The sequence below is a fragment of the Lates calcarifer genome, linkage group LG7_2 (assembly GCF_001640805.2).
Source record: "Lates calcarifer isolate ASB-BC8 linkage group LG7_2, TLL_Latcal_v3, whole genome shotgun sequence".
NCBI lineage: Eukaryota > Metazoa > Chordata > Actinopteri > Centropomidae > Lates > Lates calcarifer.
The window spans coordinates 3,109,553-3,128,091 of record NC_066854.1 but is presented as its reverse complement, the minus strand read 5'-3'; the positions used below and the strand labels follow the sequence as shown (position 1 = coordinate 3,128,091).

The following is an 18,539-nucleotide window of genomic DNA, read 5'->3' as shown; positions in this document are numbered from 1 at the left end:
ATATATCTAACATGTCTCCTAACAAAAGCTGAACTGTTGTAATGACAAAAAAATTACTGTAGGAAAATAACTCGTCAATTAATGAGCCAACAGTAAATTAATAGACAAAAATGTTGTTGTTTAAGTTCTTTATCGAGCAAAAACACCAAACATGCTCTGGTTATAGCTTCTGAAATGTGAGAATAAGTTATTCTTCTGTGTTTTATATCATCTTAAACTGAATATCTCAGGATATCTCAGCAGTTTTACAGACTAAATTATTAATTTATTAGTCAATCAAATGGTTAACTGAGGATTTAACTGTGGAAATAAGTTTTTCAAAAAGCTGTTCAAGATAAAAGTTTTGCTTGTGTTAGAGACTAATGTACCTGGGGTTGAACCCAGTTCACCAGAGTTGAGGATATTCACCGTATCCACCCACCACCTCAACTTCTACTTTCTATTACCCTTGTCATACTGTTTCTCCTCAATATAATCCGTTTGTGGTGGGGAACCCAGAAAAGGATTACTCTGCGTGCACAGAGGACATCATTTACATATTAAAGCACCACATTCATTTCACATGTGTTTCATAAGACCAGGCTGTCTAGTCATATTTTCACGATAAAGCCTTTTACACCTCAGGACAACTTGCAGGGATATCAGTGTGTTATCATGGCTGCTAATCCCATGTTTCACTTCCACTCGTACTCACTGGGAAGTAGAAGCAGTAAAGCAGCTGACATTTAATCTTATGGAGCTCATTTTTTACACTGGCCATTTTTATTTGCGCTCATCATTCAACGTTTTTTTTCCAACATCTTTTTCTGTCTTTTATTCACAGTGATGAACGAATGCAGTCATTTATACAGGCACTCTTTTTATTGCATACTTGCTGTACCAGAGGTGCCCTTTTCTTCTGCTCCCTGGAGGCGTTTCACTCTTAGCTGCTGGATGTTAAAGACAATAATATGGTCTCTGCTTTAAGGACACTGTGGTTGTCATATGCTCCTTGTGTGACACAGAGCAACATAGAGAGGCTTTGTTGTGAAGGCTACAAATAAATGCATCTCACAAAATTTGGATTGGAAGCAAAAACACTTTTTTCCCCCTCTGTAGTTACGGCTCTCAGACCGATGATAGACGGACTGAGGCAACAGCATTTCAGCGCTGCAACACCGTGTAAACACGCTGAGCTCCGAATTGTGAAGTGCGACCCCAAAGGTGACCCTGTGCTTCAGAAATATACAGTATTACTTATTCTCTCTGCCTCTCTGCTCGATCCCAGCAGCTATTTCTCTTATGTAACCGGGTGAGCGCTCTCACCTTGGCTCCAGTCTGGCTCAATCCAGCACAAGGGATCTCAGACTTCTCTTATGGTAAATCAGTAAATAAATACAGAATATAACTTTCAGTGAAGTCAGAGGTTCCTTAAGCTCCTTTTGTCATCTTTCATAATTAAATTACTGTTCGACCTGTTAAATAACTTGTGCCTTTTCCTGGTAATGCTTTATATTTCAGGTCCTGTATTTTCCAGCCCATTTCCTGGAAACTTTCCATATAATTTCCAGACAAATGAGTTGATATTTAGCTGTAAATTACTAAGATATTTCCAAGAAAGGCCCATTATGAGGGAAATGGAGAAATATTTGGTTGCTATACTGTAGTCAGATTTTTTTTTTTTTAGTTAGTTTAGTTTTTAAGGGAAAAAGGTAATTATGCATCAACAGAAGTCAAAATCCATCTGGGTTTCTTAGAAATATTCTGATTCTTCATGACTTTGAAATGCCATACATTAAATTTAGATAATTGTCAGAATTTTTGTCAGTTTGTCTTTTAATTATTTTTCACTCACCTACCAGCTAATAACTGTAGCACCTAAAACTAAAAAAAAAAGCAGCCCTAAAAATAAATTTTTAGGGACATTATGAGGAGAGTTTCAGGAAAATAAATGTAAAATAAATTGTTACCTTTCCCCCGCTAAGATTAACTCTAAGACCCACACTTTTAGTGTCATTTTAATTACCACAGGACGTGAGACAGACACTAAGAGATGAGAGTTTACCTTATAGGCCTTCATGATGTCCACTGTGTCCACAGCAGTCTGCTCCAGGACGCCCTGATTCTGCAGCAGTGACCGCACCGTCTCTTCCATCCTGCACACAGAAGAAAAATCATTGTGTTACGTTACATATCAAATGAAAATAAACATGAATAGCGAGGCGAGGGATGTTGTTTACAGCAGTTTTAGGTGGCCAGAACTCCCTGATTCACAGGTACAAACATTCATTTTAAAAAAATCTCGACTGCAGGTATGAACCTGTCCGAGGACCTCAGAGTTATACTGGTTTAAAATGTCTGCAATGTTGAAGCCAGAGCCACAGGCAGCTTCAAAGTGATGAGTAGACTCAAAGGTACCACTGCAAACATCTAAAATGGGATCATCACATTTACAAGTGTTTTTTACTATTTTATAAGATGTTTGTTGTTTGAAATGGATCGTTGCACCCTTCAATTGTGATTTTTTTTACACTTTCCATAACCATGCACACACAAACACAAGCACAAATGGGCCCACAGTGAAAATGAAAACAGAATGGGACTGAATCAGTGCCAGAGACACAAGATGGATGAGTGGTATTTTTTTGGACTGAATCCCAACTTCTGCTCAGTTCACAATGTGGGGAACACTTTGTCCAAATGACTAGATTGAGCACAAAATGTGCAAACATAGTACTTACTAACTTATTGTGTGTGATTTTGTAGGCGTTTGTGTCTGTGCGTGGCCGCATGTGTCTGCTGATGGCTTGAATTAAGTGCAATCAGCAGCAGCAAACACTGAGCGGGTGACCTTGACCTTCGAGACCTGGCCCGCTCCAAACAATCTGCGCTTCTATTTTGTTCTGCTAACACTGCAAGCTGCATGCAAAACAGGTGCCAAAGAGCGCATGTGAAAATGCCTGTGCCTATTTCCATCTGAATAAGAGCCACATGCCATCTTTATCCCTCCAGCTACAGGGTGAACTCCGACCCTACATGCATTCACTTTTGGATTCTGTTTTTTAAAAAAATAGACTAGCACAGCACCAGATAAGCTACGTGAAATGAACCTGGACCCAGCTGGGATCATGTAAACGGAAATGATAAGATAAAACTGACATTTAGGAGCAGCAGTGGATGAGGAGTGACAGACAGCCATTGTTAAAAAGGAGCGTCTTGACAAAGGAAGGGCTGTGACACTGTCAGGTGAGAATCATCTGAATTTCATGACACTGTCGTCGTCTTCTTCTTCCTCTCTTAGTGTTTTGATTCACAACAGCAAAACAAAGGAAAGACCCACATGACAATCGCAGTTGAAAATGTTCTTTTTGGGATTTAAACTGGGATTCACCCAGTCTGTTTGCATATCATACCATCACCTCTTTGTCTCCAAACTCATGACAGAAAGCCTTGTGCTGATCGTCAAGCCAAATCCAAGAGTGAAGGAATCATCTAAAAAGAGTTTAACCAACTTCTGCAAGTCTTCAACACATTCACAGATAAAGTTATGTGTGGTAAATGTGTAAGTATTTGTACTGTTATTTGTTATTTTAGGAATTTGAATGGTGTGTGACAAGAGGAGAAGACTGGGAAAATTTATTTACAGTACTATCAGTATATAAGAGCTGGATTTTTCAACTTGAAGAAAATATGTTTCAGTGTCAGTATACGTATTTGCATGTAATATATTCATACCAAACTGTGGTATGCATATGTTTTCTACATGCTTTGTTGTATAATCATTTCCTGGTGGTTCTCCAGTGATCGGCCCTGGCAGTGGGTGAGAATGAGCACAGGCAGGCAGGACGGCGTTTGTCACGCCATCTGTCCCGGCTGAGCTATAAAGCCGACTATAATCAGGCCGCTAGCTGCTGACTGAACAGTCGAGGAGGCAGGCGTGCGGGGTGTGCGGGCAGGCAAGGCTGGTGGCAGATTGCTCCAGTTCCTGCTTTAAATGCTGGCCTTAATCAGCACATCCTATAGAGCAAAGGGGACATGACATAGACAGCTTTGGAGTCCGGAGACACTGACACCAGGTCAAGGACTAGCTGACAGGCATGATCAGCATGACAAGCAGGGGTAGATCTTGGACTGAGGGGATCTGGGCAGGTGACCACCTACACTTACAGCCACAGTCTGTGCCTCTTGTGTATTACACACTGAAGCCACATAGATGGGTTTTGAAGGGATTTGCACAATCCTTAAACACTCCTCTGTCAATCTGGATCAAAAATATTCTGTCCACTGCACAATAATAAAGATTTTAAAGCCATTTCTTAAGTTGTGAATCTATTTCTTAATCCAAAACAGATGGTGACTGGACATGCAGCAGCTCCTAGCTCATTTTGTACGACAAAAGAAGAGCAGAAATGCATTTTTATGTGTGGAAAACAAAACATTTACACAAAACACACTTTTAATGGTGCACTGCTGCTCTCTCCCTCAGAGGAACAGTTTAGAAAAGTGCCAAATTGCTCCCCTGTTAGCTGTGTTGTTGATGTGGTCAACTAAAATTCAGCAACAGGAGTAACATGACGTAGACGCAGGACAAATATGTAAAGGTGGGCGTTTTAGAATTAAACCTGAAATGAGAAATAGATCAATAGGCAAGCCAACAGATGGGAGTCAAAATTATTCTGATGCCTCCTGCATAAAAACATGTACTAAATAAGCCAGGGAAGCAAATGAATGTAAAATAAAATGACTGATATTAGCGTTTGTTTGTTTTGGGAGCTGGCGCGGCCGTACCCGCATAACTTCCAGACAAACTTCCCAGCATGCTCACTGCCACTTGTAGGACCTCAGTGACCTTCACTTTGATGCCTCAGCCTGCCTGTTTCCTTGTGTTGTGGCTGAAGGAGGAGAAAGGAGGAGGGAGGAGGAGGGGGGTCTGCATATAGTGCTCCTGTTTTGAGGGGTCTGTGGCATTCCTGCACACCTGAAAGAGACTCTTTGTGTTTTCTAAACAGACCCAGGGAGCACTGCCGCTGCCTCGCTTTCCATACCGCCTTCAATTTCAAAGTTTCCTGTCACAGAAGGCACAGATGTGTGGCATCTCGCTGGATACACTTTTGTGCTCTTGACGGCCGAGGGACAGAGCACTGACAGACTTTGAAGTTTAGCGGTGGTGCTGAGGCACGATTATACTTAATGTGGACAGAAGGACTGGGTTCATTTGGAAGGAGGATTTATTCTATCTGGATAAAATATGAAAGAAAAATAAAACTCTCTGTAGTCTTCACTCTGTAATCTTTTCCAATTCCTTTATGGCCATCAGTAAATCTTCAGACGCTTCCAAAAAGCCTCTAAAATACAGGTTCACTACTTCACCCACTCTAAATGTAACATTTTTAGCTCTGTGGTGAAGTTTGCTCTCAAGATTCTGTCTAGTTTTCCTCAGGAGCTCAAGCTTTAGACAGTTACCTCCCAATTATCACTATCACTGACAACAAATCCACTTATACTGCTATTTAACAGCATTTCATCCAAAACAAATCACTAAAAGTCATTAGAAAGTAGTTGTGACAGAGCTAATTATGAAGTAATGTGGTTCCAAAAGTGTAAAAAGGTGCATTTAAATAAATAAATGTATGTTTCCAGAGCAGTAAATCCTGCTAAAAACAGAACAGGGCAAGTGTCCAGGAAAAAATCCCATAAAATAAACAGCGTAATTTGTCATTACTGTAAATTCAGACGCCTAAAACCTATTTATATGTGAGGGAGGGAGTGCTAAAAGTGTATGATGGATGGAATATAACTCAGATGACAGAGCATTACTTTACATAAAAAAAGTCTTGCTCAGTGCGATAGTGTGATTAATCTCAAAGCGCTCACCAACGACCTATTGAAGACATCATTCAGGGAAGGAGAGAGGGAGGGAAGGACGAGTGTGTGTGTGAGTGTGTGTTTTGGAGGGGCGTATGTGGAGATGAAAGCAAATTCTGACTTTCCTGACCCTCGCGCCGCACGGGCTGAATTTCAAACGCGGCGTTCGTCAGCCGTCCAGGAAATACAATTAAGGGTCCAATCAATTTTCAGCCTGAGGTCTGACGATCTTGAGGCCGTCACACACCCCCATCTCTTTCTCATAAAACACACACACATGCACAGAATACACACATGATCACAGGACGTCTACAGCTTTGATGTGACGCCGAACCGCTGAGGTGAACAAAGTGGTGCATCATCAGGACACACCGGGGCAATTAGAGGTGAAATGCTGTGTGTCGTCTCACACTGTTAACATATGAAAAACTTCCTCTCTTCTTCTTCTTCACCATTTAGCTGTCAAAAATCACAATGACATCAAGACTTCAAACGAAGTAGAGTTTCTATTCGATGAAAACTGCAGTGGCTTTACACAGCTCCAGCCTTCAATGACAAACTCCTTCACAGACCTCAGAATGATCAAAGGACTCCAAACCTCTCTCAAAAGCTGACAATGTTAGCTCTAAACTTACCCCATCTTGAGTTTTTCTCCATTTTTAGTGCCGCCATTTTTTCGGAAAAACGCCAGAAAAACTGTGCAGACATCCCTGAGCTCCATATGTAGAGACATCCAGCTCTATGCTCTCACAGCACCATAAAGTGACCCAGACGTTGTTGCTGAAATGTGGGTCTCTAGGCTAAAATAGGCCATGCAGTCATCATATAAGCCTGAGTGCTTTTCGCTCAATCGACAGGCAGCATGGTCAGTCCCGTGGCCGGGTTACTGCATCAGCCCTGACAGCAGATCTCCTGTTCTCATTTTCTACTTGCCGTGTCTCCAGTGTGTCATTATCCGACACTGGCCCTGTGCAAAGACACTGATCTGGCAGGCAAAGACTTTCCCATATGTCCCACGTTAAGCCCTCTCCAAAGGAGAAGGGCCCCCGCCGGGAGGTAAGCAGGCCGCTAGTCTCGGATCAGGGATGGGTTTGTAGGGATGTAGCGCGACTAAGGACAGGGATCCCCCTGTTTTTGTCGGCCAGTGTGTGTGCTTACGTGCGTGTGCATGCAGTTGTGTGGCGATTAAGAGGCTTTGGCTTCACTAAAATCGACACTTTCCGTGCAAAAGAAAAGCTAACACGGAGGCTGCATGCCAGGACACTCGCTGGATGGATCAGAGATCTCTGCATGTCGTCTCAGATTTCTAGCTCGTTGTTCTCACCGATCTTCTCTCCAAATGTGCCTCTTTTCATTAACACAGTCTTTAGATGCTCGTTTGGTTATTTTAATCACCGCTCTCCTGCCAATGACCGCCTGCATCTTTGCATGTTTCACAGCTCAGACCAAGCAGGAGTTGCTGATCCCCCTCCCGCCACCTTGGTTGAATATTTGTGCTGCCAGCATTCCTTGGCAGCAGCGTATTAGCGACACTGCATATTCAGATTTAAAAATAAAAGTGTGGCCTTTTGTACTCACGCTTTTGCTTTGTTGTTTTTCCTTTACACAAAAACTTTGGAAACAAAACTGAAGATGAGGATAACATCATAAAACCCATGATAACTTGTTTAAGCTTCAGCCACAGAAAATGCTGAGCTTTACAATAAGAATTATGAGGATCAGAGTCAAAGAACTGACATAGCAGAAACAAACCTCTTAACAAGAAATGATGGAGGGAACCACAGACGAGTGGAGACATGTCAGCTTTTCTCTGTCTGTCTCTGTTCACACTCTCACTTTATCAGTGCTGTCAGAGGCTCAGGTTGACCGAGACCCTCTAATCAGATTTGACCGGTGAACAATTGGAAAATCCTATTGCTGCTGAAATGATAGGGAGAACAATCACCTGGTTGTGCGGCTGAATCGAGGCCATCGGGGGCCCTCGCGTGACGGCTGCATCGATGGCCCCGCAATCGCCTTATCTGACCTCACCGGGCCTCTGCAAAACTGTCCGTTTTGGCACAGGAATATTCCATTCTTCTTCTCAGACTCCTTTCCAGCAAATCACTTATGTACGCCCACCGGGTGATTGCCTAGCTTAACCCGACGCTAAGCCACTCTTATCCTCTTAGGGCTGTTTTGCAGAAAACATGCAAGGAGACCCTTTCTCAGACGTGACCTAAATGAAGGAGAGACGCAAACCTCCCTGGAACTAAAACTAGACGCCTTTGGTGAGAGGTTTTTGGTCCGGTTTAGAGCCTCGAGGACAGTTCAGGGCTGTAAAAGTCACGCACATCAGTCATGCGTGTTACAGCGGGGTAGCATTACTAAAGGTCCTCGCCCTCGCGACCGATGACTCTTGCCAGCGAACTCTGACCTTATCAACAAGACACACATGCCAGAGAAAAAGAGATCAAGAGGCCAAAGCATTTAGTATACTCTGACAGTCATATTTCATTCTAATATTTGTTGACTTACTGCTGTGAAAGGAGCTGTTTTTTACACAGGACGCCCCTTTAATGTTAAAGTGCTTTATTAAAACACACTTAGAGCTAAATGAGTCATATACATATTGGTTTATTGATCTATTTCATCTTAAATACCATTTAAAACTGGACTATCTCCACAAAACGATTTTATCAGAAGCACCAAGTGCAACTGAGGACTAGTCCGTAAAGAGCGTAAATTAAAAGGGACATATGGAGGGAACCAGATTTAGGTTCTTCCCCTCTCATCCCTCCAGCAGTCCCAATTCTACATTTGGAAGGATTTAGAGCACAAATTCATGATGGCCGTCCCACATGTTCACCTCTGGCCAAAGGAAGCAGTTAGCAATGAGGAAGCCATTGAATCCTCAAGAGCATGTCACTGGACCTGTCTCCTGTGGCTGTGGGGTTACAGGCATGTGTGTTCCACATGTGAAACAGAGACAGAGATACAGACTGAGGAAGACGTCCCACTGGGAAACCTTAGTCAAGGAGTCCATTACTTACAGCAGGAGCAGCAACTGCTCCTGAGAAGGGGCCATTTGGGGACTGGGGAGATGGAGTAGGAGATGACAGAGACAGAGAGTAAGGGTGGATGATACTGATAAAACCTAATGTCAAGTTGTATGCAGAGCTGAAACAAATTCCTAAACGAGTGGTTTTCTTAGTTGTCTATGACATTAAATTGAATATATCTGGGCTGATGACTCTCGACTGGACAAAACAAGCAATGTGAAGTTGTCAACTTGGGCAGTGGGTTGCTGTGATGATGATTTTACAAACCAGGTGATCATATATAATGAGAAAAGTTCTGTTTATATGTAATCTTATATTTTGATGTCCAGTTTCTGGTCATTTCTGGTTGTAAACATTTCCTACAATGCTTTAACACAGCCAGAGATATTAAAGGGAGAGCTACATCGCTATAAGTGATGCAGCAAAGTCTCTGATTGTTGGCAAACTTCTGTTGTCTCATGATAAATATAATCGCACTGGAGACTGACTTGACAAGCCAACCCTTGCTCACTCGTCACAGTATCTAGACATGCAGATAGTTTTCATTTTATGTGCCCAGGCCTTAAGGCATCTGCCTCTGAAACTTCTGCCTTCAACACAGTAGAGGTTAAAAGAATTTAGTTTGTGGTCAAAACACAGAAAAATAGCAGCAATAACTGCTCCCCAGAAAAAGTGTACTGGATAGTTTGGATAATATGCAGAATAAAGTGAGAATGGCTACAAGAAAGTAAAAATCTGGATAGAACAAATGCTGCTGGTAAATGTTTTTAAAGTAATTGTTCAGTGCTGAAAGCAGGGGAAACAAATTTCCAGTTTCTCTGCTGTATTGGGGTGGCAACAGAAATCTAAGAGATACAGCAGGTACATGAATTCAGCGTGTAAAGTAGTGTGCAGCAGGCAAACATGATGCACAGAGCAGCCTCTGTGTATATGTGTCAAGCAGAGCAGATGCCAGACAACCAAATCTATACAGCAACCATGAGGTCAGTTTGAATTACATGCTGTTTGGCTTTAGGCTACAATCTGTGAGCACCAGCTCCACGAGCCAGAGAGAACAGGCGAGAGCTGTGTTGATGTGAGGACGGATGCCCTACTTCCGCAAAAGGCTTGTAATCTGACCTCTTTCAGCACGACTATAAACATCATAACCAGCATGTTTAATCCAAGGCGGAAGTCGAGTGCGGGGTGGAGAGGGTGTGTTTACAAGTGTTTGTAATTGTCTGACATAGTCAGAAGGAAGTAATGGGTCGCACTTTGACACACAAACCCAGCATGGTGCTTAGTGAGCGAGTGTGTGGATTGTGCGCTCTAAAGGGCTTGATTGATACCAAAGCTCTCTTGTGGGTTTGTAATTTAGTGCAAGTGATAGAGCAGAATAACCCAAATTAAGTTCAATTCCCTGCTCAAATTTGGAAAGTTAAAGAGAGCGGCTGAAATGGACCAATAAATCCACTAAATATGAGGTGCTCCCAAAATAGTCCAGACACCCATTATCTATTTAACAGCCCTCGTCCCCATTGGGCAGGAGTAAGGAAGTAACTTCAAAAGACTGCCCCCCCCCCCCCCCCCCCCTTTCCATCCTGTTAATGACCCCAGATGTGTCGTCTTGAACAGGGGTCTGATTCATCTGGCTAAATCCCATGGCCGCCAAAGGCACGCAGGAGGTAGGGGGGCTGCTTCAAATGCGCCAAATTAAAACACTTGGTCCAGGCGTGGCTGGATGCTTGGATGATTAGAGGAGAGGGCATTGATCTGCAAACAGAGTGCAATCACTCAGCTCCCTCTCTGAGTGTATTAGCCTTTGCTGGTCCAGCTGTAGTGCAGTGGTAATGAGAGTAGCACATGAATGCATACAGTACACACACACTCGTACACATGAGCGGTTCTGAAACTTTACTCTGTGGACCGTGGAGGGATCTCAACCTGAGCGTGACTGTCCAAACAGCACGTCCAGACTTGAAAAGTGCTGCCATTCCTGCCTGTTTACATCATCTGGGCTCAGACACACATTGTATATGCATGTGCGTGCATGTTCTCACACACTGAGTAATGTGAAAGAATACGCCGCTGAGCCATAAATCTGCAGGCACCAGTCATCGTCGGCTGTTGTTGTTAGTCTAGCCGTAAGTCTCCCATATCCTGCCACGGAGAGGGCCCTTCAAGACGGCGATGATTCAAAGTGGATCAGGTCGGCTGTAAACGCCCCGGTTTTGCCGATGAGCATGTGTGTTCTGGGTGACAATGACTTTGATCCAGCGGACGAACAAAAAGAGGAGAAATGTATTTCCAAGCTACCTTTAACAAACCGGTTACCTTACAAAGAACTGAAGTGACAAACAGTGAGATAGATAAGTCTGAGAATGAGCAAGCAGCACAAAGATATCAGACCTGAACTTGTGTATATGCCTAGGTGTGTGTGTGTGTGTGTGTGAGCAGACTTGAGAGCAGCGAGCAACAATGGGCCTCTACTTTTCCCTTTCTAGAAGTGTCTAATCTCCACAACAGGCAGAGGAATGACTACAATAAAGTCTTTAAGAGGATAAGCATGGTAAGCAAAACAAAACGCAGCGGACTGAAACCAAGCAAATTGCTACAAAAGGCGGAAAAAAGTTGGGTCTGATCTTGAGTTCTGTTGCACACACACAGAATGAAATTGCAGTTCTGGTCATTACCTGAGAACTTTCTCCCTCATCTTCAAGCCAGACGTTAACGTATGGCCCCTGGTGGCCCCCGTATTCCTGTCTGCTCACCGGTCATCCTGTCTGAGTGTGGTCACACAGGAAAGTGAGGAGGTGGGGGGGTTGGACGAGGCCTCAGTGTCCTTGCAGGGTAGATGTCCAAATGCACTCGATGGATTATATTTCTGTCTCTACAATTCATTTAGCCTCCTCTCTACAGTCATTTGCCGAAGGACAAGAAGACGGGATTTTAAGTGCTGCTCCTGGGGTCCCCCATCTTTTTTCCTCTCCTCCATTCTCCCCTCTGTCCCTGGCTCTTAAATGTCTTGCCCATATGGAGTCGTGGGACGTCCAGGGTGGGCTGAGGAGGCTGCCGGGGCTGTGGGCTGAAGTCTCCCACTAATCCGCAGGAGTTTAATGACGGCAGGCCTCGCTAGTGGTGGTGAAGCCTTGGGGGGGGGTTGACCCAAGTCAGGAGGGGCTGGGCATGTGACCCACACCAGGCTAAGAGCCCAACTGGTTGGGGGAGGGTGTGTGTGTGGAGGAGTGGATATAGTGTGTGTGCACCTATGTCTGGAGCTAAGTGGTCAGTCACTTGAGGAATGCAGACTTTCTGATCTCGGCCGTGAAAACGCAGGAAAATTCAGCTTTTATTTTGTGGGCGAAAGCAGAAAAGTAAAAGCCAGTTGTTCCAGTTTTGGCGATTCCTGCCTTACATTCAACCCTTGCCAAAAAAGTGTATGAGTTACAGGGCATGCAGAGGCAAACACACACACACACACAGAAAAAAACAAAGGCTGTAAGAAGCTGAGATTCCCCAGAGTGTGTCTGGCTCCAGGAGCGAGTGTCTGATCTTTTCTGCTTGGCGTGGATACGCCTGTTTGTTCATGTATGTGTGATACTGTAAAGTGCAACTCTAATGAGCATCTCGTTACCTCTGTCTCCTATCATCACAGAACACCTCTGCCTCCCGGTGCAACAAATCATAAAAGCAGCGAGCTCGCTAAATCCAACTGGACCCTATTTTTGGCAGAGTTTGAAAAATCCATTTAAAACACTCATTTGCATAGTGTGTGATATTTTTCTGTGACATTTGGCTGGCTTTTATCACTCAAACTAATGCGCCTGTTACTAGCCTGATTTCACTTCCATCTTCATGATTCAAAGCACAACCTCAATTAATTAGCAATACGCAAATCAATTGTTGCCTGAGGTCAAACAGATCCCAGTCTATTTAAAAGATTGGATGTCCACTTAACGTGATTTGCGGGTGTTATCTCCAAAGACACATTGATGAACTGAGGTTTCTATTCCCCTAATGCGCAACAAATAACAAACCTAAATCAATCAGGAGATATGGATGGATGAAGGTCTCGCTGGAGAAAAGCGGCAGAGACGCAAATAATTGTCGTCTGCTGGCTTGACAGCGAGTGTGCACGTGTGTGTGTGTGTGTGTGGGAGGTGCATCCATGAGCCAATAACTGAAAACAGCAGAGCAAGCAGCAGACACAAGTGGGGCAAAGGTTCATGGGAAGACACTTGTTAGTAGCCTAGTTTGAGACTGAGTTATCCCTTTTTTTTTCTTTACTGGCTAGTAAGTCCCTAATTAAAGTGACCACACTGATGCCCCATCTGCCACCGGGGCACAGCGCCACCGATTATTGGCTGCCATGTAAGCATGTTAATCCACTGATGGACCAGGTACGAGTAAACACACACTGCACACATGCACACGCTGGCACATTCATTCACATTCATTCACATTCAGATAAGCACTCAGCAACGCTTAAACAAAGATTAAGACTTTGACAGTGAGACTGAAATCCTGTTAGCTTGTTTGCGTGGAGGTGGAGACGTCTGTGCAACGTTCCCGCGGGACTCGCAAAAACTACACTGCTGGTATGGTGCGAGGAAATTACAGCAATCCAGCATGATGACAATGAGCAAACGCTGCTGGAATGGCAACAGCTGAGTGAGGTGGCGAGGTTAGGCGACCACCAACCGTCCGCTCGTTCGATAAACGTTTTTTGAGGACATAATGGGATCTTTGTCTATATTGCAGCGCCTGGCACCCAATGAGAACCATCCATCTGGGCGACCTCTGCCCATGCCGACAAATTCATCTGTCTCTGTGGGGACCTGTGCGGGACCCAATCAGGGATAAGCCTTATATATTCCCCTCCTAATACAATTGCAGTACTTTCTCTTGCTCTGGCTGCAAGACATCGACTCTCATACTGCTCCGTTCCTATCTGCTAATTCACCGCTACATCTGCCCCCTTTAAGAGCCTTACTCTGCACTGTACCCCCCCACTCTTCCCCAAATAGTATCACTTTTTCCTGGCAGCATATGAGGAGAACATAGTAATTTTACACACAGGTCAAACAGGGAGATACTTGTGTCTAACCCATACCCAAACACAAGACGGAGACAGGTGCAGCCAGCTATGTTGGAAATATAAAATTGTCTGAGACAGGTTTATGCAGGATTTTCTGGTGATTTATATACCTGTGACTGAACAGAAAGTCATGCTATACCAACTGGAAACTACATTTCATAGGTCATATCCTGTGCAGCCTGCTACTGACATACCAAGCGAAGGATAATTGACTGAAAATGCGATTAAATCTGTTGCTAAAGAAACCTTAAAGCTAAGCTCTAAAGTGTAAACTATACAGACGTGATGCAGGATGTGAACACAACTGAGAAACTCCACTGAGCTTAATTCAGAGGCAACAATGGAACATTTTAAATATGTGATAAATCTTTGGAATGGCTCTTAAATATTTTATTCTTCCCCTGGCAGCAACTCTGCCCTCATCTGCACTATAACACTGGGACCATTAAAATGTACAGGATTTTCTCCACCAACTTAATGAGAAGATAAGCAGTCAATGTGAAATCCTCTGGACTCACTGAATGCCTATCGCCTAATTATGGCATCAACTCGGCTCCGGCTCTTGATTTGCCGTCCTGCTCTGTCACACCTCGGCGGCTGTGAGGTGGAGGACAAGTTCGTGAAATGGAGGTTAGCGAAGTTATGACAAGAGCATTGTTTGAGCACTTCACGCTTTTATAACTTCTCTTAAGTAATGTAAGCCATCTTTTACTGATGACAAGGTCAAGTGACCTGGAGAAATATCATTGACGTGCTCAGAGCAGAGTACTGAAGGGACAGAGGGAGCAGGGAGCGAGCTATTGATTTATAAAGACATGGTGCTGATTGCAGGAAATTGCTGCCAAAATCAGTTACTTTTACTAAGATGGGTGGCAACTGGTTTCCAGAAAGTTTTGAGCAAAAACCTGTTTGAGTTTCCCACAATCTGGGATTTCCTAAAATATTAAAAAGTTGCTACTGTGTGTTAGGGATACATTTGGGATTTTTTAGCGACATATACTGCAATTAAAACTGACTTCAGTTACTGTGACGGCTTTTTCACACCTCAAAAAGAAACTTTAATTACTTTTCTTGATGTTGACACTGTGTGAATGAATTTACTGTTCAAAATTAAATTCATCTAAAGGAGACTAAATAAAGCAAACTGAAGGAAATCTTCAAAATGAAAATGATTCCACTGTGTTCATATCAGACATTTATTCAAAGGCAGACCAGAGACCAGGGTTCAAATCTACAGTCCCGTCTATAGTTCAGGCAACAAAAGCAATTTACTCAAAGTTTGTGGTTTTGGTTAGACATGAAAAAACATAATGTATCTGAGGTTACTGTGGACTTGTTCTGTATTAAATCAAACCACAACCTTTCCCTTTTACTGATGTATTCAGGACCAACACATTTGCAATTGCCAGGGACGTAAATTAACATTTCCTCATTAGGTAAATAGAAAAGATAATACAGTTGCACTTCAGTCTCCTTCAAAAGGTTAGTTAGTTGAACATAAACTTCATTTCTTGGAGACAGAGTTGATTGAGGTGACTTTTATTTCTAAAATCAGGCCACAGCTTTGACATGTACTGTCAGTAGTCAGTACTCTCTTTAATGTAGCGGAGTAGACATGTAAAGTAATATAAGATTAAAGTGCTTCGGTAGAGTAATTCAGTAAATGTTCCCAGTCACTTTCTGCCACTGGCTTTACGTCCTAGTCAAGGTCACAGACGGCCAAGTCCAATTCCAGCTAATATTGAACGAGATGATTGTCAATATCTTATTAAAAACACCTCCCTGTTTCCTCTGATTTGGGATTTCAGGGGCACCTTTCCTCGTACAAATAATCTCAAATATGCTCTCAGCTTTCGGGCTCTTTTACCTGGAGAATTGTTGCTGCAGTGAAACCATCTGCGCCCGTCCCAGCTCGGACTCCTCCGTCACTTCCCGGAGACGCTTCTCGCTCTCCAGTCGCAGGCGTCGCTCTTCCTCTAGCTCGTGGATCAGCTTTTCTCGCTGTGGACGCACAAAAAATAAGAATGAGACAGGCCACACTTATGGTGAAAACACAGTGTTTTAACATTGAGATCATTGAAACATCTGTGATAAATGATGCCCAAACATCAGACCCTGTCATTTTTTAGGGTGAAAGAAAATAAGAGCATGCAGGTGTGATGACATTTAAGCTTCCAGATTGGCATTACTTCCAGTACTTTGTTGTTACTTTGAAATGTTCATAATGAACTGCTCCTTCCTTCTGTCGCCATGACAGAAAGTTCACACTAAATGTCAAACAACGGAAAGTGGAAAGTGGACCTTGCCTTTCATTCCCTTTCTGTATGATTTTCTACTTTATTTTTTATGGCAAAGTGTTATGGATTTTTTTCTTCTGAAGCTTGGTTTGGTTTGAGGTAACCCCGTCTTCCTCAGGAGGAACTTTCAAAGCCTGTGGTGTGTAAGGTCTGCAAAGATCACATGACCATTTTTATCCGTTCCCCTTTTTCCTCACCAGAGACAATTTTAAAATGAAAGCTCTTTTTTCAGTCTTTAATTGGATTCTTCTCTTTCTGATGGCCTCAGCCATCTGCTCCCAAAAGAGAGAACCATCCTCGCCTCAAACCCATCTTCAAAGACTACAGGCCTGTATGTACACTCCCTGCTTGAAGGGGGGGGGGGGTGTTGAGTTTTCTCAGTGACAAACTTGTGGAGGAGCTTCAAGCAACTGCTACCAGCATGAGTTGAGGATTTTAGCTGACAGAGCAAACCAGCAAGGATCATTCTCTTAGTCTCGCAGTCTCTACACAAAGCCCAGCATCGCTGCTGCTGACAATTTATGACAAAGCAATTGGCTACGTTTTCTTAGCTGAAGGTTTAAGTGATCAGCCATCTGTCACTATCTTGTCGGGAACATCAGCTAAAAATACAAGATTGTAGAATAACTGCAAATTGGTTCGATGCCAGAGAGACTAACTGGACTGTCATTAGGGAGAAAAATGGAAAAAGTTGCTTCTTCTGCAAACCAAGGTGCAGCTTTTGCTGAATATGAGATTTGAATGTGAAGTGCACTTCATCTTATTTGTTTGGCTTAACAAAGAGAAGACATTTTCCCCAAAAAAGAAAGAAAAAAAAGTGTTACGTTATTATGGCTGTAATTGTGTCTGCAAAGAGACGAGTCATTCCAGGCAGTAAATTCAGAGGGGGATTATCCTGTCAGCCCCTGGTAAATGATTATATATCATTATCTGCCTTGAAAGGTGAGATCACAGAAAATATATCTGACTTCAGAGAGAGTCTGTTCAGTAGACAATACAGATTTTTTATTTTTTTCCACTCCAGCTCTCATCTTTCCGTCTGTTGGACACCAATCTCTGACTACAGACAGACATGCTTTCTCAAGCATTATGGGGACATCTAGTGGTGCAAAAGTGTAAGAAATATAGACTATGAATGTGTTGTTATATAGACAAAACATCCTCAGTATGTTTGTCTTTTTACTGAGTATATCATCGGCATCTGTGCACATGATTTAACGTGACCACATAAAACCAAATAAGCAAGAAAAATGTCAAAACAACGGGAAAGCACGCCTTTAAATTACCTAACCATTTTACAAAATTGCTATTTTTACTGTGACCATACTGTCTTGAATGCAGCCAATAAACAACCATATTTCACTATACTGTTACTTGGCACAAATTCTGTCACAAAAGCAGATTTTAACTGGGCGAGTCGGTTGGGGAGAGAGAATATTAAACCCAAGTCACCATTAAAACCAGTTCTGGTCCTCTCTGTGGCCGTAAATTCATGGCTACTATGTGGAGAGGCTCTTTACACAACAGGGAGGCTCCCCCCGTCAGGAGTAATGGCCTCTGTAAATTCAGTCGTACAGAAGCATAAAGTCGTACATCCCCCTGCTAAGAGCTGGACCTATATATCTGGACACAAACCAACAGCTTTCTGGCTCTTCTTCACCTCCTTTAGTTAAGGAAAATGGGTCAAGAGATGCAAAAAGGCAACAAGGTTTTCTTCCTCCCTGCAGTGTGTTGCATGGCAAACTACAAGGAAAACACGTTTTTCCTCAAGCAACAAGGATATAAATATGTTTTTAATGATACAAACATGGCATAAAAGCTGCTAATTACAAGTGCAACCTCCAGCGTCTAGCAGTTTAGCTGAATTTCACCTCAACACAAACAAGCACAAAGGCCTTTTCTTTGCAGCACCACATGTATTAATGTGTACAGTATTGTTAAGCAACTTGGCCTGAATTCTCACATAAGCACAGTAGCTTTGCTCTTGATTTCTGTTGCCCACATGGCCTAACTAACGCCCCAGGCATAAACCACTGACCACTATGTGTCTGCTGACAGAGTCTTGCCAACAACCTCAGTAACAACACAGGATTTATGGCCCATGTTATAGTAAAAAGGCCTCTATTGCTTTTGTTCAATATATAATTTCAGCAATTTAACAAGGCCCGAGGCCATTAAATCAAACATTACCATATCTTTATGTGGCCAGAAATCCCTAGAAATACATTACGGGTTTTCTCAGTTGAAATGTTTATTGTCTACAGCAACTTCATGGCTTTT

At 43.0% G+C, this 18,539-nt stretch overlaps 1 protein-coding gene across 6 annotated transcripts in view; it reads right to left on the bottom strand.

The window, feature by feature from the left end:
- Positions 1-18,539, bottom strand: part of LOC108873052 (nck-associated protein 5) — a 126,512-nt gene that overhangs the window by 37,772 nt on the left and 70,201 nt on the right. For 5 of the 6 annotated variants that reach the window (XM_018661071.1, XM_051066113.1, XM_051066112.1 and 2 more), the window contains 2 exons: positions 15,830-15,963; positions 2,045-2,135 (listed from right to left, as the gene is read on the bottom strand). In XM_018661071.1, the coding sequence (XP_018516587.1) occupies positions 2,045-2,135; positions 15,830-15,963 (225 nt within the window). Of the gene's footprint in view, positions 1-2,044; positions 2,136-6,479; positions 6,563-15,829; positions 15,964-18,539 lie in introns of those variants that run through there. The other variant, XM_018661081.2, reaches the window with a different exon arrangement.